The sequence below is a fragment of the Papilio machaon genome, chromosome 28 (genome assembly GCF_912999745.1).
Source record: "Papilio machaon chromosome 28, ilPapMach1.1, whole genome shotgun sequence".
Lineage (NCBI taxonomy): Eukaryota > Metazoa > Arthropoda > Insecta > Lepidoptera > Papilionidae > Papilio > Papilio machaon.
Window position 1 is genome coordinate 1,306,478 of NC_060013.1, and position 15,962 is coordinate 1,322,439.

General features: G+C 35.1%; 2 protein-coding genes across 2 annotated transcripts; one reads left to right on the forward strand and one right to left on the reverse strand.

Moving 5' to 3' along the window:
• Positions 1-325: 325 nt before the first annotated feature.
• LOC106710426 lies at positions 326-12,751 on the forward strand. The gene is made up of 15 exons (XM_045684937.1): positions 326-1,040; positions 1,282-1,400; positions 2,211-2,329; positions 2,952-3,068; positions 4,246-4,365; positions 5,099-5,214; positions 5,566-5,775; positions 6,752-6,886; positions 7,323-7,460; positions 8,428-8,540; positions 9,590-9,710; positions 10,350-10,440; positions 10,788-10,867; positions 11,482-11,550; positions 12,382-12,751. The coding sequence occupies exons 1-15, from the start codon at positions 612-614 to the stop codon at positions 12,502-12,504; spliced, it is 2,100 nt and encodes a 699-aa protein (XP_045540893.1). The 5' UTR covers positions 326-611; the 3' UTR covers positions 12,505-12,751.
• Positions 12,752-13,936: 1,185 nt separating this feature from the next.
• LOC123722585 (nuclear localization sequence-binding protein-like) lies at positions 13,937-14,407 on the reverse strand. The gene has a single exon (XM_045684849.1). It carries the CDS (start codon positions 14,405-14,407, stop codon positions 13,937-13,939), a length of 471 nt encoding a protein of 156 aa, XP_045540805.1.
• Between the last annotated feature and the right edge of the window lie 1,555 nt (positions 14,408-15,962).

Here is a 15,962-nt window from a genome sequence, read left to right on the forward strand (position 1 = left end):
TATGACATAGCATAAAGTTATGTCATTGTCAATGCTAATGTAAGATTCAAAGAATGACAGAATATTTTTGTTGAAAGTGCTTAGAATATTCAATGGAACAGTAGATTATATAACGGTGATGTTGAATTTAACAAAATAACATTTTAGAAAGTTTTCTTTTTAGTAAATAATTTTTATTTTTTTATTTCCTTTACTTTTCAAAAAAATTTAATTGATCAAATTTTAAAGTTTGTTTTCAAACGTAAATTTTTTTGAAAAATTTGTGAAAGAGACGACATCGTACAAAAAAGAGAGACAAAAAGTTTTACGAATGTTTTATTTCGCGATTAGAAATGGCGTCTTCGTGAGTTGTCCTTTTCGCACGATATTTTCTCAATTTTTATATTATCAAAACATAACTTTATGTTTACATTGGAATGTTATTGTGCATACTGTCGCATTGTTAAGTTTTTCCTGAATTAAAGTGGATTTATGGTTAATTGTTAAGACAATGTTTTGTCTCGGGCGAGGCAGTTCGAGCGGCAATATATTTCAGCACTGGAAAATTATTCTATAAGTTGAAGCGCCTTTTCCGCGCCTTACAATAATATATAACCCTTTAATATTACAAAATGGATAAGAAAAATAAGAAGAAAACTGTTATAAAGCGGAAAGCTGACGACCCTAATGAGAGTGAAAAGAAGAAAATCATGATCACACGAAAAGTGGAGGAAGAAAAGGATAAAGTTGAAGTAGTTAATCAGGTGGTTGAGGTTCCCGTGGAGCAGGGTCAGCAGATCGTTCACACGGGTCAGATAGTGGAGGGAAACTTTGAGCAATCAGTATTTGTAAATATGAAAGGTGAGCCTGTTCAGCTAGGCCCGAATACAGTTATACTATATGAGCAGACGAATGGGACTCCGGCTAATTTTGCGTTTGGCGGGATGTGGACTATGGACTCTTCTGGCAGGATAGTGATGGCAGAAACAATTTACGATGTTAAAGGTGAACCGGATGAGGAAACCGCGACTTTTGTTCAAAATACAAGCGAAGTTACTAATGTAAGTTCTTTTTATAATAAGTTAAGTGAAGTGTTTATTAAAGTTATGTTTTGATGTTAAATTAAATGGTTTTTAGTGTACAGTCGAACCTCGATGAGGGATCTCTAAAAGCGAACCATTGTCCATACCTCCATAAGCGAGAAATTCGGATTAGAGAGAAACCTCTATAAGCGACAAAAATATAGCAGTCTAGACTCCTTAATCCATAAACAATACCTAACTTATATAAATCATTTCACAGCAACCAGTTGAAGAACAGCCAGCAACATTTCAACAGTTTGAACTGAGCACCAACTCACAAGTTGAGGGTCAGGAGTATGAGGTGGCTATCATTGAAAATCCTGGAGATGGAACTGAAAGGTACATAAATATCTTATGATTTATTTTTCTTCATAGTATAAGACAGCAAATAGAAAAGTAGTGCATCAGCACAGCATTGTGGAATACTCTGTCCTCATTCTTTCATCATTCCCTAGAGTCTGTCTAGACTAGGGGCCTTAAAGAAAAGATTGTACACCTTGTGTAAAGGCAGGCAACACATCAGTGATTCCTTTGGCATTACGGATGTCCATGAGCGTCAGATCAAATAATTTTAGGCGGTCCGTTGCTTGTTTGCCCCTTCTCCTATTAAAAAAAAAGTGACCGCTGCCAACATTTTAAACAAAAAAAAGTGTTGCATGTGCATGGCCTGCCTTTAATTGATTGAGGAGGGGTGTACAAAGGATACATCCTATTACTTTGCATCCGCTCCCTTGCCAAATAGACTTTTGCTTCCATTTTTTTTTTTCATCAAAATTACGTTCACCATGTTAAAGTATGATTTTAATTAAAAATTTACTGTTTTTTTGTTTAATAGTAAATTTATACAATACTAGCTGTCGCCCGCGACTCCGTCCGCGCGCAGTTAAAAAAAAAAAATGAAAAATAGATGTTGGCCGATTCTCAGACCTACTGAATATGCTCACAAAATTTCATGAGAATCGGTCAAGCCGTTTCGGAGGAGTACGGGAACGAAAACTGTGACACGAGAATTTTATATATTAGATGTTTCAGAAAAACAATTAATTCCTAAATATTATTGTTATATTTAAATTACTTTATATTAGAAATACTAAGATATAACTATTCCACTTCGTAATGTTGTTAAACAAATTAATTTGAAAATTACAGATCTACAGACAGTCAGGTTATAACAACGGAGGCTCAATTGGTAGCGACAGGTCCTGGGGCGGTGCGTTGGCTTAATCAAAAATATGACTTTGTTGTACGGAAACTACAGTTAAATTATGGTGAGAGTTAATAGTACTTTTTTTTATTATATTACAAGGTGGCAAACGAGCAAGCGGCCACACGAATACGCCGAAATGGCGAAGCGACCGCTGCCCATAGACATTCACAATTACAGATGTGTTGCCTACTCTCAATCGACGAAGGATACGCACAAAAAGAGAATATTTAACTTACATATGTATCCCCTCCTCCATCAAATTTACCTCCCCTTCCCATTGACCCTTATAAGAAAATGATGGGAATGGAAAGAGTACTAAAATGAGTCCTCCATCAGCACACTCATCAGACTGTACTTAGTATTACTTCCACTTGACGCCTGTCTTCTGTCTGGTTGTTGTATTTCACCGGACGAGCCAATTCGTGCAACTGATGTTCTTGCTGGCGTCTACAACTGTTTACTACACAAAAGAGTGTTGGTGCAGTTTTTAAGTTCTTGACTGGATCGAGTAGAAATTTGTACGTCAAAGTATTCCCGCTATGTACTAATGTGTTTTTCGATTTATTCAAATTTTTTATGGTGAAGGAAAACATCATGATGGCATACATATATCTGCAAAGATACAATGATATATGTTAACCCGAAATGGGACTTAAATTGTGCTTTTTTTTATTATTTCACAGATGCGGGTGTAAAGTTAATGTACTCGGAATCTGGATGTATACAATGTGTTTACTTCACAACACCGAGTATGCAACTCGCGTTTAACGCTGTACCACAGTTTTTATGTATTGAGACAGGTGAGTAATATATTTTATAACAAGTTGGTAGAGATCAGTATTCCTAGTTTCAGTCCGTTTGAACCCTTGACTATGTGATTGTATGACTATTGTACTTTATAAAAAAAAAAATCAAAAAATTGGGACCCATCTGCAAGCACTTGCTTTCGATTAAAATAATTTTTATCAAATTCGGACCACCAGGGACGGAGTTTCGCAGTAACACACATAAAAAAAAAACACAGTCGAATTGATAACCTCCTTGTTTTTAAGTCGGCTAAAAAGATTCAATTTCTTTTGGACCTACGCTATATGGTTACATTAATCTTACTAATATTATAAATGTAAATGTTTAGATGGATGTTTGTTTGAAGGTATCTTAGGAATGGCTGAATGAATCTTAAGGAATTGAGATGAACATAGGCTACTTATTAATTTTTTTTTTAATTACGCGCCGACGGAGTCGCGGGTGACAGCTAGTTATAAATATTTTTATGATCCGGAAGCTTAACTTTAGTCCGTAACCTTTCCCACACATCTATATTATCTATATATATAAAAGAAAATCGTGTTAGTTACACTATTTATAACTCAAGCATGGCTGAATCGATTTGACTGAAAATTGGTGGGAAGGTAGCTTAGAACCAGGAAACAGACATAGGATAATTTTTACCCCCTTTTCTATTTTTTATTCCGCGCGGACGGAGTCGCGGGTAAAAGCTAGTTTCTTATAAAGAAACTATGAGAAGGGGAAGTGAATCTGATAGTGGAGGGGATGCATAGTAATGGGAAAATATTATCTTTGTGTCCGTCTCCTCTTCTGCTGGTTGGTACAAGATTGCTCAATTGCCAGCTTAAATGAAAAAAAAAATACATATCAACGCTGGAAAGCGTAAACGCTGTAACCCCGAAAGTATGAACTTTACAGGAGAGCCAAAAAATGATAACTCGTGAGCTGATACGCCTACAAGCATGCGGTATTTAGCAATGTTGTGTAGTTTGTGCTAACCTATAATAAAATCATTATCGTTTGATAATGGTTGAAATTATTAACGTGTGAAAAACATATTCGCGATTTCAAGGGTTACAGTGTTTATGCTTTCCAGCGTCGATATGTACAAATTAAAATTTATTATTATTGCAGTATTGTTGTTTCTAAAGTTTATGTATTAATGTATTTTATACTTTATTCCTACAGGTATAGAGTTCAATAGCAGTTTATCATCAGTGACTGGCTCAAATAATTCCAGTATCAAACATAATGTGACATTATTCCTCGCTGAAGATGGCAACGGAAAGTCTGTTATTGTTAGTGCAGGTATGTATTCAAAGATGAAACATTTTTGTAATATTACAAAGCATTTAGCAATTATATTTATAAATTACAGTCGAACCTGGATAAGCGACAGTCTAAGGAAGGGATTCCCAAAGTTCTTAGGAGGTCTATATAAACGAAAACTGATTTTGGGGGTTAAATAATCTGCTAACTTAAAGCATTGCTAATTCTCGCTCTGTCTTCTATTGACCTAAGTCAGAAAAATAACACTCTGTAGTAGCTGTTTTAAGTTAGCGGACCAATGAATAAGGGGGTTGATCTTAAAAGTAGGCAATTTGCCCTTGGGGGGTCTGAGGTAACAGTTCATTTTGGAAAAGGGGGTCACTTGTCCAAAATAGTCTAGGGATCCCTGGTCTAAGGGATCGTGATATTTTTCTCGCTTCTTCTTTTAATTAATAGTGGACCCCATCGTTTTTTTTGATTATTTCGCCAACGTCAAGGTTAAAGATAAATAAAAATGTAAAGGTTTCTCTAGAACCCGAATTTTTCGCTTATGGAGGTTTTCCGTCATGACCGGACAATAACTCTCGCTTATAGAGGTTTCAAATTAGGGTAGGCTCCGAACCTCACAGTGGAGAAGTTTAGTGAGCTGATGATGAACTCCAATTTTATTAATATGTATAGATATGTATATTTAAATTTAAGTTTTTTTAAATATAGTTCAATGATTGTTTGGTTTAGGTTCCATTATTGAATTTATAAATATTTCTTTCAGGTATTTCAACATTAATAGGTGAAGACTTGAGATGGTTATTAGAAACTTTTAAATCTTGTAACCCAGCTTGGAGGCAAGTGCGCTGTGTGGTCTGTGACCCTACTAAGTCACAGGAGGTCAGTTATCAAACTACCCACCTTTATCTCTAACTTAAAAACAGTTCCGATGTGACTTGTAGCCTAATTAGCTTGATTTTTAAGTGTTAGGTGTCATTTTAATAGTGTTTGAGTGTCATAAGCAAGCAGCTAAATGGGATTTTTTCCAACAGGAAACATTCATAGGGTATATAGTTGAACTTGTGTAAGCGAGAGTCTTAGGGACCAGTTTTTCTCGCTTTTAGAGGTTTCTCGCTTGTGGAGGTAGTCCTTCGGGATCGGACAATAACTCTCACTGATAGAAGTCTCTCCTCTTACCAAGATTTCTTTTTTTTATATACAAACGTTGTTTTAAAGTGCTTTTTCTTACAGGAAGTAAGATCGGAGTTCCCCAATGCGCATGTAACTTGTTCTATATGGCAAGCATCTTGTGCAGCGGCGAAGCTTATCCTGGAGACGGCTCGGCGTGAGGATGGGACAGCGGTGCTGCTGAGCACTCTCTCACATGAGGATGTAGCCACCCGCTGTAAGGCATATGCCCTGGCCACCTTGCGAGGAGATCACACACCTGTGCAGCTGCAGGTATGACAATGTATACTATCACCTATCTATGTTTTTATTTCAGTTTTACCTTTCACATGATCTTTAGGTTTCTTCCTAGATGTACAATAGTCAGGTCAGATTTAGCTTAGCCCTCATGTTTAGCTCGAGCTATGTTATGTCATTAGCCTGGCATAGCTCGGTACATATGAAATCTATATATATATAAAAGAAAATCGTGTTAGTTACACTATTTATAACTCAAGAACGGCTGAATCGATTTGACTGAAAATTGGTGGACAGGTAGCTTAGAACCAGGAAACGGACATAGGATAATTTTTACCCCGTTTTCTATTTTTTATTCCGCGCGGACCGAGTCGCGGGTAAAAGCTAGTATTTCAAATACAAACACATTCAAATAGTTGTTAGAGGAAGCTAATGAATTACAATAAACCTGTCTAAACAGTTATACCTTTATAAGGCTGTAATTACAGGCTTGTTATCAACTAGCTTTTACCCGCGACTCCGTCCGCGCGGAATAAAAAATAGAAAACGGGGTAAAAATTATCCTATGTCCGTTTCCTGGTTCTAAGCTACCTGCCCACCAATTTTCAGTCAAATCGATTCAGCCGTTCTTGAGTTATAAATAGTGTAACTAACACGACTTTCTTTTATATATATAGATTTAAACACTAAAACGGTTCAATATAAATCCAGACAATCAATAACATTGTCAGTCGGTGACATGTGTAAATTTAATTTTTTATTTCCATTGAAGAAAGTCGAATCCGGATAAGCGAGAGTCCGAAGGACTGAGATATTTTTCTCACTTATAAAGGGAAACATTAACTCGAGTTTCTCGCTTGGAATCTAATAATAACTCTCGCTTTTCGAAGTTTTTCGCTTATTCAGGTTCTGTATATGCTTTGACATTTTCCTCATAACACATAAATAACTTTTTTTTTTCTTAGCCATATTGCTGTAATACATGTTTCATAACAGTGTAAACTCATTTCAGGCACTAAAACGCAGCATAATTGGAACGGGAGCTGGTTCAATGAGACTATTAGAGACGGTGACCAAATGTTCAGGTGCAATTACGAAGTTTGATCAGTGGCTGCAGTCGGAGAACTACACTAATATATTACATAAGGTAAATATAAATACTGTCGAATCTGAATAAGCTAGAAACCTTTATAAGCGAGAGTCATCTCACGCTTATAAAGGTTTTTTCCCGCTTATTCGCTTCGTCGGAACCTCCATAAGGGAAAAACTCGGGTTAGTGAGAAAGGTTCTTGTGTTCTTGTGTTTTTTCTCGCTTATTTGCTTCGTCCGTCGGGACCTCCATAAGCGAGAAACTGGGGTTAGAGAGAAACCTTTATAAGTGAGAGATGACTCTCGCTTATAAATGTTTTTCTCGCTTATTCGCTTTGTCCGTCGGGACCTCCATAAGCGAGAAACTGAGGTTAGAGAGAAATCTTTATAAGCGAGAAAAACAAAGCGACTCCTTGGACTCACTTTTTCACTTGGAAAAAAACTTTACAAATTCGCTTCTGATATAATGCTAGTTATATTTCTATAATTTCCAGGGTCTCGAACGCCTGGTATCCAAGTTCCAGAACCTGGTGCGTACCCAGGTGCAGCCGGATGAGTTTGTCTCCTTATTCTTCAATGTTGCCAACCAGCTCGAGGATGATAGGAGGAACTTCGCCTTGAATAGACTTAGGGTATGTTTTTTGAGACCTAACTGTGGTCCGTGAATCTAAGCGTTGAATTAAAAAAATACAAGTCAAATTTCTTCAAGATCCGTTGAGCAGTTCTGGAGATACCTTCTAAAAGACATCCATACATCTATATTTTCGCATTTATAATATTACTAACTGTAGCTCAAGACTCCGTCTGTGCGGAATTAAAAAAAAAACGTAATTAATAGCCTATGTATTCTTCTAGATTATGTTCTATATCTGTGCCAAATTTCATCAAGATCCATTGAGCCGTTCCGGAGAAATAAACATCCATCCATCTATCCATACAGATCCAGGTTTAAATATGTTAAGACTAGCTTTTACCCGCGACTCCGTCCGCGCAGAATAAAAACATAGAAAACGGGGTAAAAACTATCCTATGTCCGTTTCCTGGTTCTAAGCTACCTGCCCACCAATTTTCAGTCAAATCGATTCAGCCGTGCTTGAGTTATAAATAGTGTAACTAACACGACTTTCTTTTATATATATATAAGATAGCACTAGCAGTTTGTAAACTGTCCAAAAAATGATTCGGCAATTTATGAATTGTTATTTATATAGTATATAGGAATAGATCAGTGTTTCCCAAAGTGGGCGATAACGCCCCCCTGGAGGCGTTTGAAACCTAGGAGGGGGCGATAAGGGACCCAAAAAATGGGGGGCATTGAAATTAATTAAAGTAATGAAATTGTGGTTTTTAAGTTTTAGGGCTGAATAAAAATTAGGGGCGATCTGAAATATAATTGATTTTCAAAGGGGGCGGTGAAAGAAATAAGTTTGACAATCACTGGAATAGAGGATAATGTGTTTGGCGTAAAAAAAATTTTACTAAATTATTTTTTTTTTTTTTACTAGACATTAAAATCTTAAGATTTCACAATCGATCAAAAATAGATTGAAATGTAATATTTTTTACTAGTATTATATATTTTTTTCATTATGTTTCTAGGAAATGGAGAGTTTGAAGCAATCACCGACAGACACAATCACACAGTATGCCTACAATTTGATGAGTCATCAGACAAAACTTGCACAACGATGTCTAGATGACAGGACTAGCAGGTAAAGTCTGAAAAAGTAACCTATAGACATATCATGAGGGCGCTACAATCGCTTTTAAAGTCTCCTAGTTCTAAGCTACCTCCCCATCAATTTTCAGCGAAATCAGTTCGACCGATCTTGAGTTATAAATAGTGTAACTAACACCACTTTCTGACTATATATATATAAGAAGATAAGATTATTTGTATGGATTTTGTTTACTTGTAATCTATCCAAAGGTTGTTTGACAAAGATCGCTACTTAGTGATAATACTGTCTTTTGTGAAAGTCCTTATGTATTTTCTTTTTTTTAAAGTCTATGATAGTGTAAAATGGATGTATGGTGTAACAAGAATGGATAGAATACGAAATTAGTATATTATAGGAAGTCTGAAAGTAACACCGGTTGTAGACAGTCAGAAGTAAAAGGTTAGCGTAGCATGTTATGAGGAGGAAAGAATCGTATGTGGCAAAGAGAACCTTAAGTATGGAAGGGTATATAGGTAGAGGTAGACCTAGGAAGAAATAGGATTACGTGAAAGATGACATGATCAAGGAATGGAGATGACGGCAGATAGATTTATTTGGAGGATGGAAACCTGGTGCACCGAGATGATGATAGTGTACAATAAATTATATTTATATACATATATATATATATATATATATATATATATATATATATATATATATATATATATATATATAGCTGTCGCCCGCGACTCCGTCCGCGCGCAGTTAATAAGCTTATATGACACGTTCGTAGATTTACCATAGCAGCGCCATCTATTGATTACTTACTCAACCCAGTCGAAAGGTATCGACATCTGTTAGAATCATTTGGAGTTAACAGATAATTGTGACTGTCAAATAATAACAGACAAATAATTAGCAATAAATTAAAATTGCGACTATAATTTGAGATTTAAACTATCCTATCTCTCAAGTTGGATCGAACTGCACATGGTGTGCGAATTTTATTATAATCGGTTAAGTGGTTTAGGAGTCCATTGAGGACAAACATTGTGACACGAGATTTATATATATTAAGATATGTTGTATATTTGCAGACGTCACAGCAGTGCTGCTATATGTAAGTACGGAACATCAACACAGGAATGTTCTTGTCTCTTCAGCAAAGTGTTCCGGCTGCCGTGTAGACATATATTGATGCTTACAACTGAATTAAAGGTAATATATCCTACTAGCTTTATTATATATTCTCTATATATCTCTAGCTTTATTATCTCCGTCCGCGCGGAATAAAAAATAGAAAACGGGGTAAAAATGATCCTATGTCCGTTTCCTGGTTCTAAGCTACCTGCCCACCAATTTTCAGTCAAATCGATTCAGCCGTTCTTGAGTTATAAATAGTGTAACTAACACGACTTTCTTTTATATATATAGATATAAATGCTAATGTTTAGATGTTTGTCTCCGGAATGGTTCAACGGATTTTAATTTTTTATATCAAGGTGGCAAACTGTCACGGTCACCTGAATTCATTGTTGCACAGACATTTGTAAATACAGATGCGTTACCTTTAATTAACAGAGAAGGGAATGTCCAGAAAGAGGATATTTCCCCTTCCAATCATTTCCTAATAAGAAAAGGGTGGGAAGGGAAAGAGGACTAAAATGAGTCCTCCGGCACTACACTCATCAGACTGTACTTGGAATTACTTCCACTTGACGTCTGTCTTCTGTCAAATAATTTATTAAAATTACATCATGTTTGCCATTTTATTATATTACATACGGACAGTCCAATTTTTTATTTTGTATGGATTTTTTTTTATTTTTATACATCTTAATGTATTATGTTTTCTAGGTGAAAACTCATATACCTTTCGAGCCACGTTGGACGGTCCAGTACTGTCTGTTTGGTTGTGACACCAGTACCAATGCCACTGCCACCACCGGTGAGTACAATGCCACACATTATGACATCTGCATTAAACCGATCCGTATCCAAAATAAATTTCCATCTCATTATTCATAGTATTTCCTGAAAACTTGCATTTATTTTATTTGTTTTATTAAAATAACTAATGTCGAATTTAATAATCGTGATTTTGAGGGATTGCTATATTTCTCTCGTTTATGAAGGTTTCACTCTAACCTGAGTTTCTCGCTTATTGAGGTTTTTGGCCTGGACAATGACTCGCTTCTAGAAGTTTCTTTTTAATCAGAATTTTTTGAGTATGGATGTCATTCTACGGGATCTGACAACTCTCGCTTATAGAGGTTTGAATTATTCTTATTGCAGGCAGCAGTGGCACATTCCTGGAGCAGGTGGTGGTGGAGGAAGGTCACCGGCAGGCCATTCAGCCCCAGCAGATACATGCGGTCTGTATATTATGTACTTATACAAGAATAAAAGATGTTCATGACTGTAGATTAAAAAAAAATCTAGTAATAAATATAGACTATGTCACCGGTGATCATTAGTTTTGGAGTCTATTCAATAGAAACAAATCTTTTATATTAGTGTAGAGGTCTGTTATGTAAGGATACTTTTATTAAATCATCATCAGCTCTATATGTCCCCAATGAGGGGCTCGGAGCCTCTACCCTTACTTAGGGGTGACTAGGTCATAGTCAACTTCACTGACCAAGTGCGGGTTGGTTGATACATACACACATACATTAAATGCAGTCACACATTTCGTTTAAAAATGTAGTTTCAACTGAAAAAAACTTATTAAGTAGTCTGTGTTCTTTCAGACTATGTTCTATATCTGTGCCAAATTTCATCAAGATCTGTTGAGCTGTTCCTGAGATAACAAACAAACATCCATCTAAACATTCGTATTTATAATATTAGTATGATTTTTTTCGGATCAAATGATTTCAAACAATACCAAAAACATATATATTATTTTGCATAGCTAAGGAGAGATATATTTTGTAGCTTTACATGTATATGTGAGAAACTATTTAATTATGTAAATATTTTCCAGGTGGGTGGGGTAAGACAACAGCAGTATGTTCTAGCAACACCCGGACAGCCAGCCACGCCAGTATCACAGGTCAGTACAATCACTTTCACACGAGGACACAGCAACACAGTGACACGGACTTACAGAACACATGCCTCATGTGAAAATGGATGCCGGACTCTTCTCTCTCTATACTTTACTTATAAGGAAATGATGGGAAGGGGAAGTGGATTTGTTGGAGGAGGAGATACATAGGAAGGAGAAATATCCTCTTTCTGTGTGTCCCCTTCTCTGTTGATTAAAGTTAGACAACGCATCTGCATTTGCAGATGTCTTTGTGCAACGGTTGTTTGCCACCTTTTCATATATAAAAACTAGCTGTCGCCCGCGACTCCGTCCGCGCGCAGTAAAAAAAAAAAACTTGAGAGGTGTGTTGTGACACCCGGATGGAACGAAGTTCCTTTCTATTAATTAGTGAAGGTACCAATGTTTATTCTATGAATAAAAAACTTAAGTCTTCACAAGAAGTACATTTTATTTCTATGAATTTTCGTTATATATTGTCAGGTCGTTGCCATGGTGAAGTAGCGCTCATTCGTCGTTAACATACTTACTATAGCAAAAAGTGTCGTGACAAATTTTCGTAAGAATTTTTTCCGTCTAGCCCCCTTTCACAACGCGCGATAAGGAACTTCGTTCCAAAAAAAAAAAACAAATGGGGGGGTTATGAAAAATAGATGAATCTGAGCGTACTGAATATGCTCACAAAATTTCATGAGAATCGGTCAAGCCGTTTCGGATGAGTACGGGAACGAAAACTGTGACACGAGAATTTTATATATTAGATAAGTTCAAGTAAAATAAGTCAATGATAAGTTGTTTTAAGTGATGTCATCTTGATTGGTTTTTATTATATTCCAGGTGATATTCTGTGGTGGTGGTGTCGGCAGTGTGAGTGGAGTGGGGGGCGCAGCTCCTGTCATCACTTCAGTGTTACCTGCCGGGGGGGCGGTGTTGACACCACATCATACGCTACATCAGTGAACAGTGTTGTGAAAGTGAAGTGTTTTGTGAAGTGATAGTGGAAGTAGTAAAAACTTGAAGATAGTATATTAATTTGCAGTGATTTCTTTAAATCATTGGACAGGTTTGGTTTTTATTCCGAAATTATTTGTTAAAGAACTTCAAAAATGACAATATCTTGGTTATGGAATTGCTTCGGAGTGAATTTACTTTGTCTAGTATGGCAGAAGTGTGTCAAATTGCATACATTGCCACCATTATATGATTTATTGTTTTTTTTTTTAAGAAATTGTGAGATAAACCGTCGGTTAACTTGACCGCACTTTAATCTAAATATCCAGGTCCGATTATGTTAGTGTTTTTCGATTTACATATGTACATTTATTGGGCGTTCTTATTACGGTGAAAGGATTATTATGTAACCTGCATATATCTGTGAAGAAATTCAAAGATATGTGTGAAGTTAATCTGCATTAGGCCAGCATTGTCTATGACCTAGTCACACCTAAATTGAGGCTCCGAGTCCCTCAGTGAGGTCATATGATGAATTGAAAACAACATAAATGAAGCAATATTAAAAAAATAACTAATGTTAGTGTGAGAATGTTTTTAAGAAAAATATTTTTGTATTTACAAGTTTTTTTTCAAATGAAATATGTGAATAAATTCAATATAAAAGTTATGGTATTTTGTAACTATTTAATTATTATCATTTTTGGGCTGTTGTGAGGATTCCAACTAAAAATACAGATAGAATTAACATTAACGACAAACATGAGTGTAGATGGCTCAGGAGTTAAGCACTTGATTTGCAATCTGCATGTCCTGGGTTCGAATCTCGTCTGTAACAATGTGATTTTCAATTTTCGATTTACATATGTACATTTATCAGACGTTCTTACTATGAAGGAAAACATCGTGATGCTGCACATGTCTGAGAAGAAATTCAATGATATGTGTGAAGTCAACCCGCACTGGGCCAGCGTGGTTGACTATGGCCTAGTCACCCCTAACTTGGGGTTCCGAGCCCCTCAGTGCGGATGTATTGTGAGCTGATGATGATAAACATCAATAGCCGCATTAACAAACAAAAGTAAAATATTTGTTCCATTTATAGAGTGACAGTTGCAATTTTAACTTTAACTGTTGGTTTCTAATAATAATAATTTTGTGCCACTATATGTTTGTTTTATTATTTATTAATTAGTATTAAATACTATATTATACATTTCTTTTTATATATTTTGTGGTATATATTCAAATTATAATATTTTTTATGTTTTGGTCCCCATTTATATGTTGGTTATACTCCCAAGCATCGTAAAAATGTGCATACTTAGTTACAGCTGTTAACAGGCTCCGGAAAATCACACAAATCTCTATTCAATTCTGATCTCGTCTCTCAAATCATTTTAGACTTTCTCTTATGATAATCAATTGGTTTTATTAATTTTCATCCATCCCAATGTTGACTAACTGCGTTATAAAAATCTGCCCTTTTATCATCAGCTGTTTCCGACTCAATTGTACATGAAATAGCTGATTCATCCAGTGCTATTTCATCAGTCTGTGTATTTGAATTTGTAAATTCTTTCTTTGTACAGTCTTTTTTCATAATCTCAGTCTTTTCCGTGTCACAATCTGCTTTATTACTTTCTATGTAAGTTTGAGTTTTGGTATTGCATTTCGCCCTTGGAGGTATGTGTATCTTAATTTTCCATTCTGTTTCTGATTTTGTCTTTTCAGCGCAATCTGTCTCAGATTTCTCTTGAGCGCAATCTGATTCAGATTTTTCCGCATCGCAATCCGGCTCTTTCTCAGTATCCGAGTCAGATTTTTCTGCACAATAAGTCACTAACGTAGATGAAGATGACGAACTCGAAGATTCAGATTCTGACGTACTTTTACATTCTTTGTCTGACATTTTTAGAATAAATCAAAGAGATGTTGTTCCACAAAATGGGAACGTAATATTTGCGAAAGTTTTATACAGCAGTCGAATTTGACACAAGCTGTCGTTGTCACTTTAATTTTTTTTTCAAAGGTTTTATTGGTTTTCAAAATAATTGACTCATGTCATGAAAGATGACAGCAAATTGCTTAATCTTTGAGTTGAAATAGCTAGTTAAATGCCTCGTATATATCAATTTTTATTTCCAGATTGACTATAATTATAAAAAATATACTAAAAACAGTCATAGATACTAATCCTTTATTAATCCAGAGCACAAAAGTAAGGGCGGAAAATTAAATTAAGACATTGAAACTTGTATAAAACACTCCATCTATGGATTGCAAGCAATATACTTTTTATCCTAAATTTTTTTTTATGAAAAGATTGCAAACGAGCAAACGGCCACCTGGATTCGCCGAAACAGCGAGGCGACCGTTGCCCATAGACATCCGCAAATGCAGATGCATTGCCTACCTTTAATTAACAGAGAAGGGGACGCACAGATTGAGGATATTTCTCCTTCCTATGCGTCCCCTCCTGCCAAATTCACTTTCCCTTCCCATCCTTTCCTGATAAAAAAAAGTGTGGGAAGGGGAAGAGGACAAAAATTAGTCCTCCATCACCACACTCATCAGACTGTACACGGAATTGCTTCCACTTGACGTCTGTCTTCTGTGTGGTCGTGGTATTTCACCGGTAAATGTGGTTGATATTTGTTATGTTTAACAATGAAACATTGTTTAGTTCTCTAATATTTTATATAAAGTTCGAATATGGATTTTTAATTTAAAAAAAAAATAGTTTAGTTTATGAATTGTAAATTTATCTAGTTTAAGTAATTTTATCTAGAATTTCCTTGATTAATAACGAAAATTAAGCAATTTTTCTTAAATTATATTCACTTTTAGATGTAACATTTAAGTTTATAATCAGTTATAGTACTTGATAAAAATAATTAGTTTAATTACATTTAGGTTTAAATTGTAAATTATTAAATAAAAAATAAATTAGTAAATGAATTATTGTTTTAATAGATATATATAACCTATAGATACATATTTCAGAAACACAAAAATAAAGCAAAAAAAAGGCCTCCGGAAGCCTCATTTACAAAACTGTCAAACTTAACACTTCATCTATAGTTTATTTATCTGTTATACTGTCACACAGAGTTGTCGAGAGTTCTACCTTATGATATATTTATAAGATTTATACACTAAGGGTTCCCCTTAGAGCTCAGTAGACAACTTTGAGTGGTATTTAAGATTGTAAATTAATTGATTAAAGATTTAATGTTAAATTGAGGTGTTCAGTTAAATACTGTTTGTGAAAAAATTGTATGGATTTATGTTTAATGTGAAATGGTCATATAAACACCTCATTGTTTTAATTTATAACTTAAATTAATTTAGGAAAATAATATTTTATAAATATTGTATTAAATAAAAAATTGTTTGTATATTATTGGATTTTCTTTTTTTATATATATCCCAATATTTTTAACATTTATTTTGTATTTCTGTAA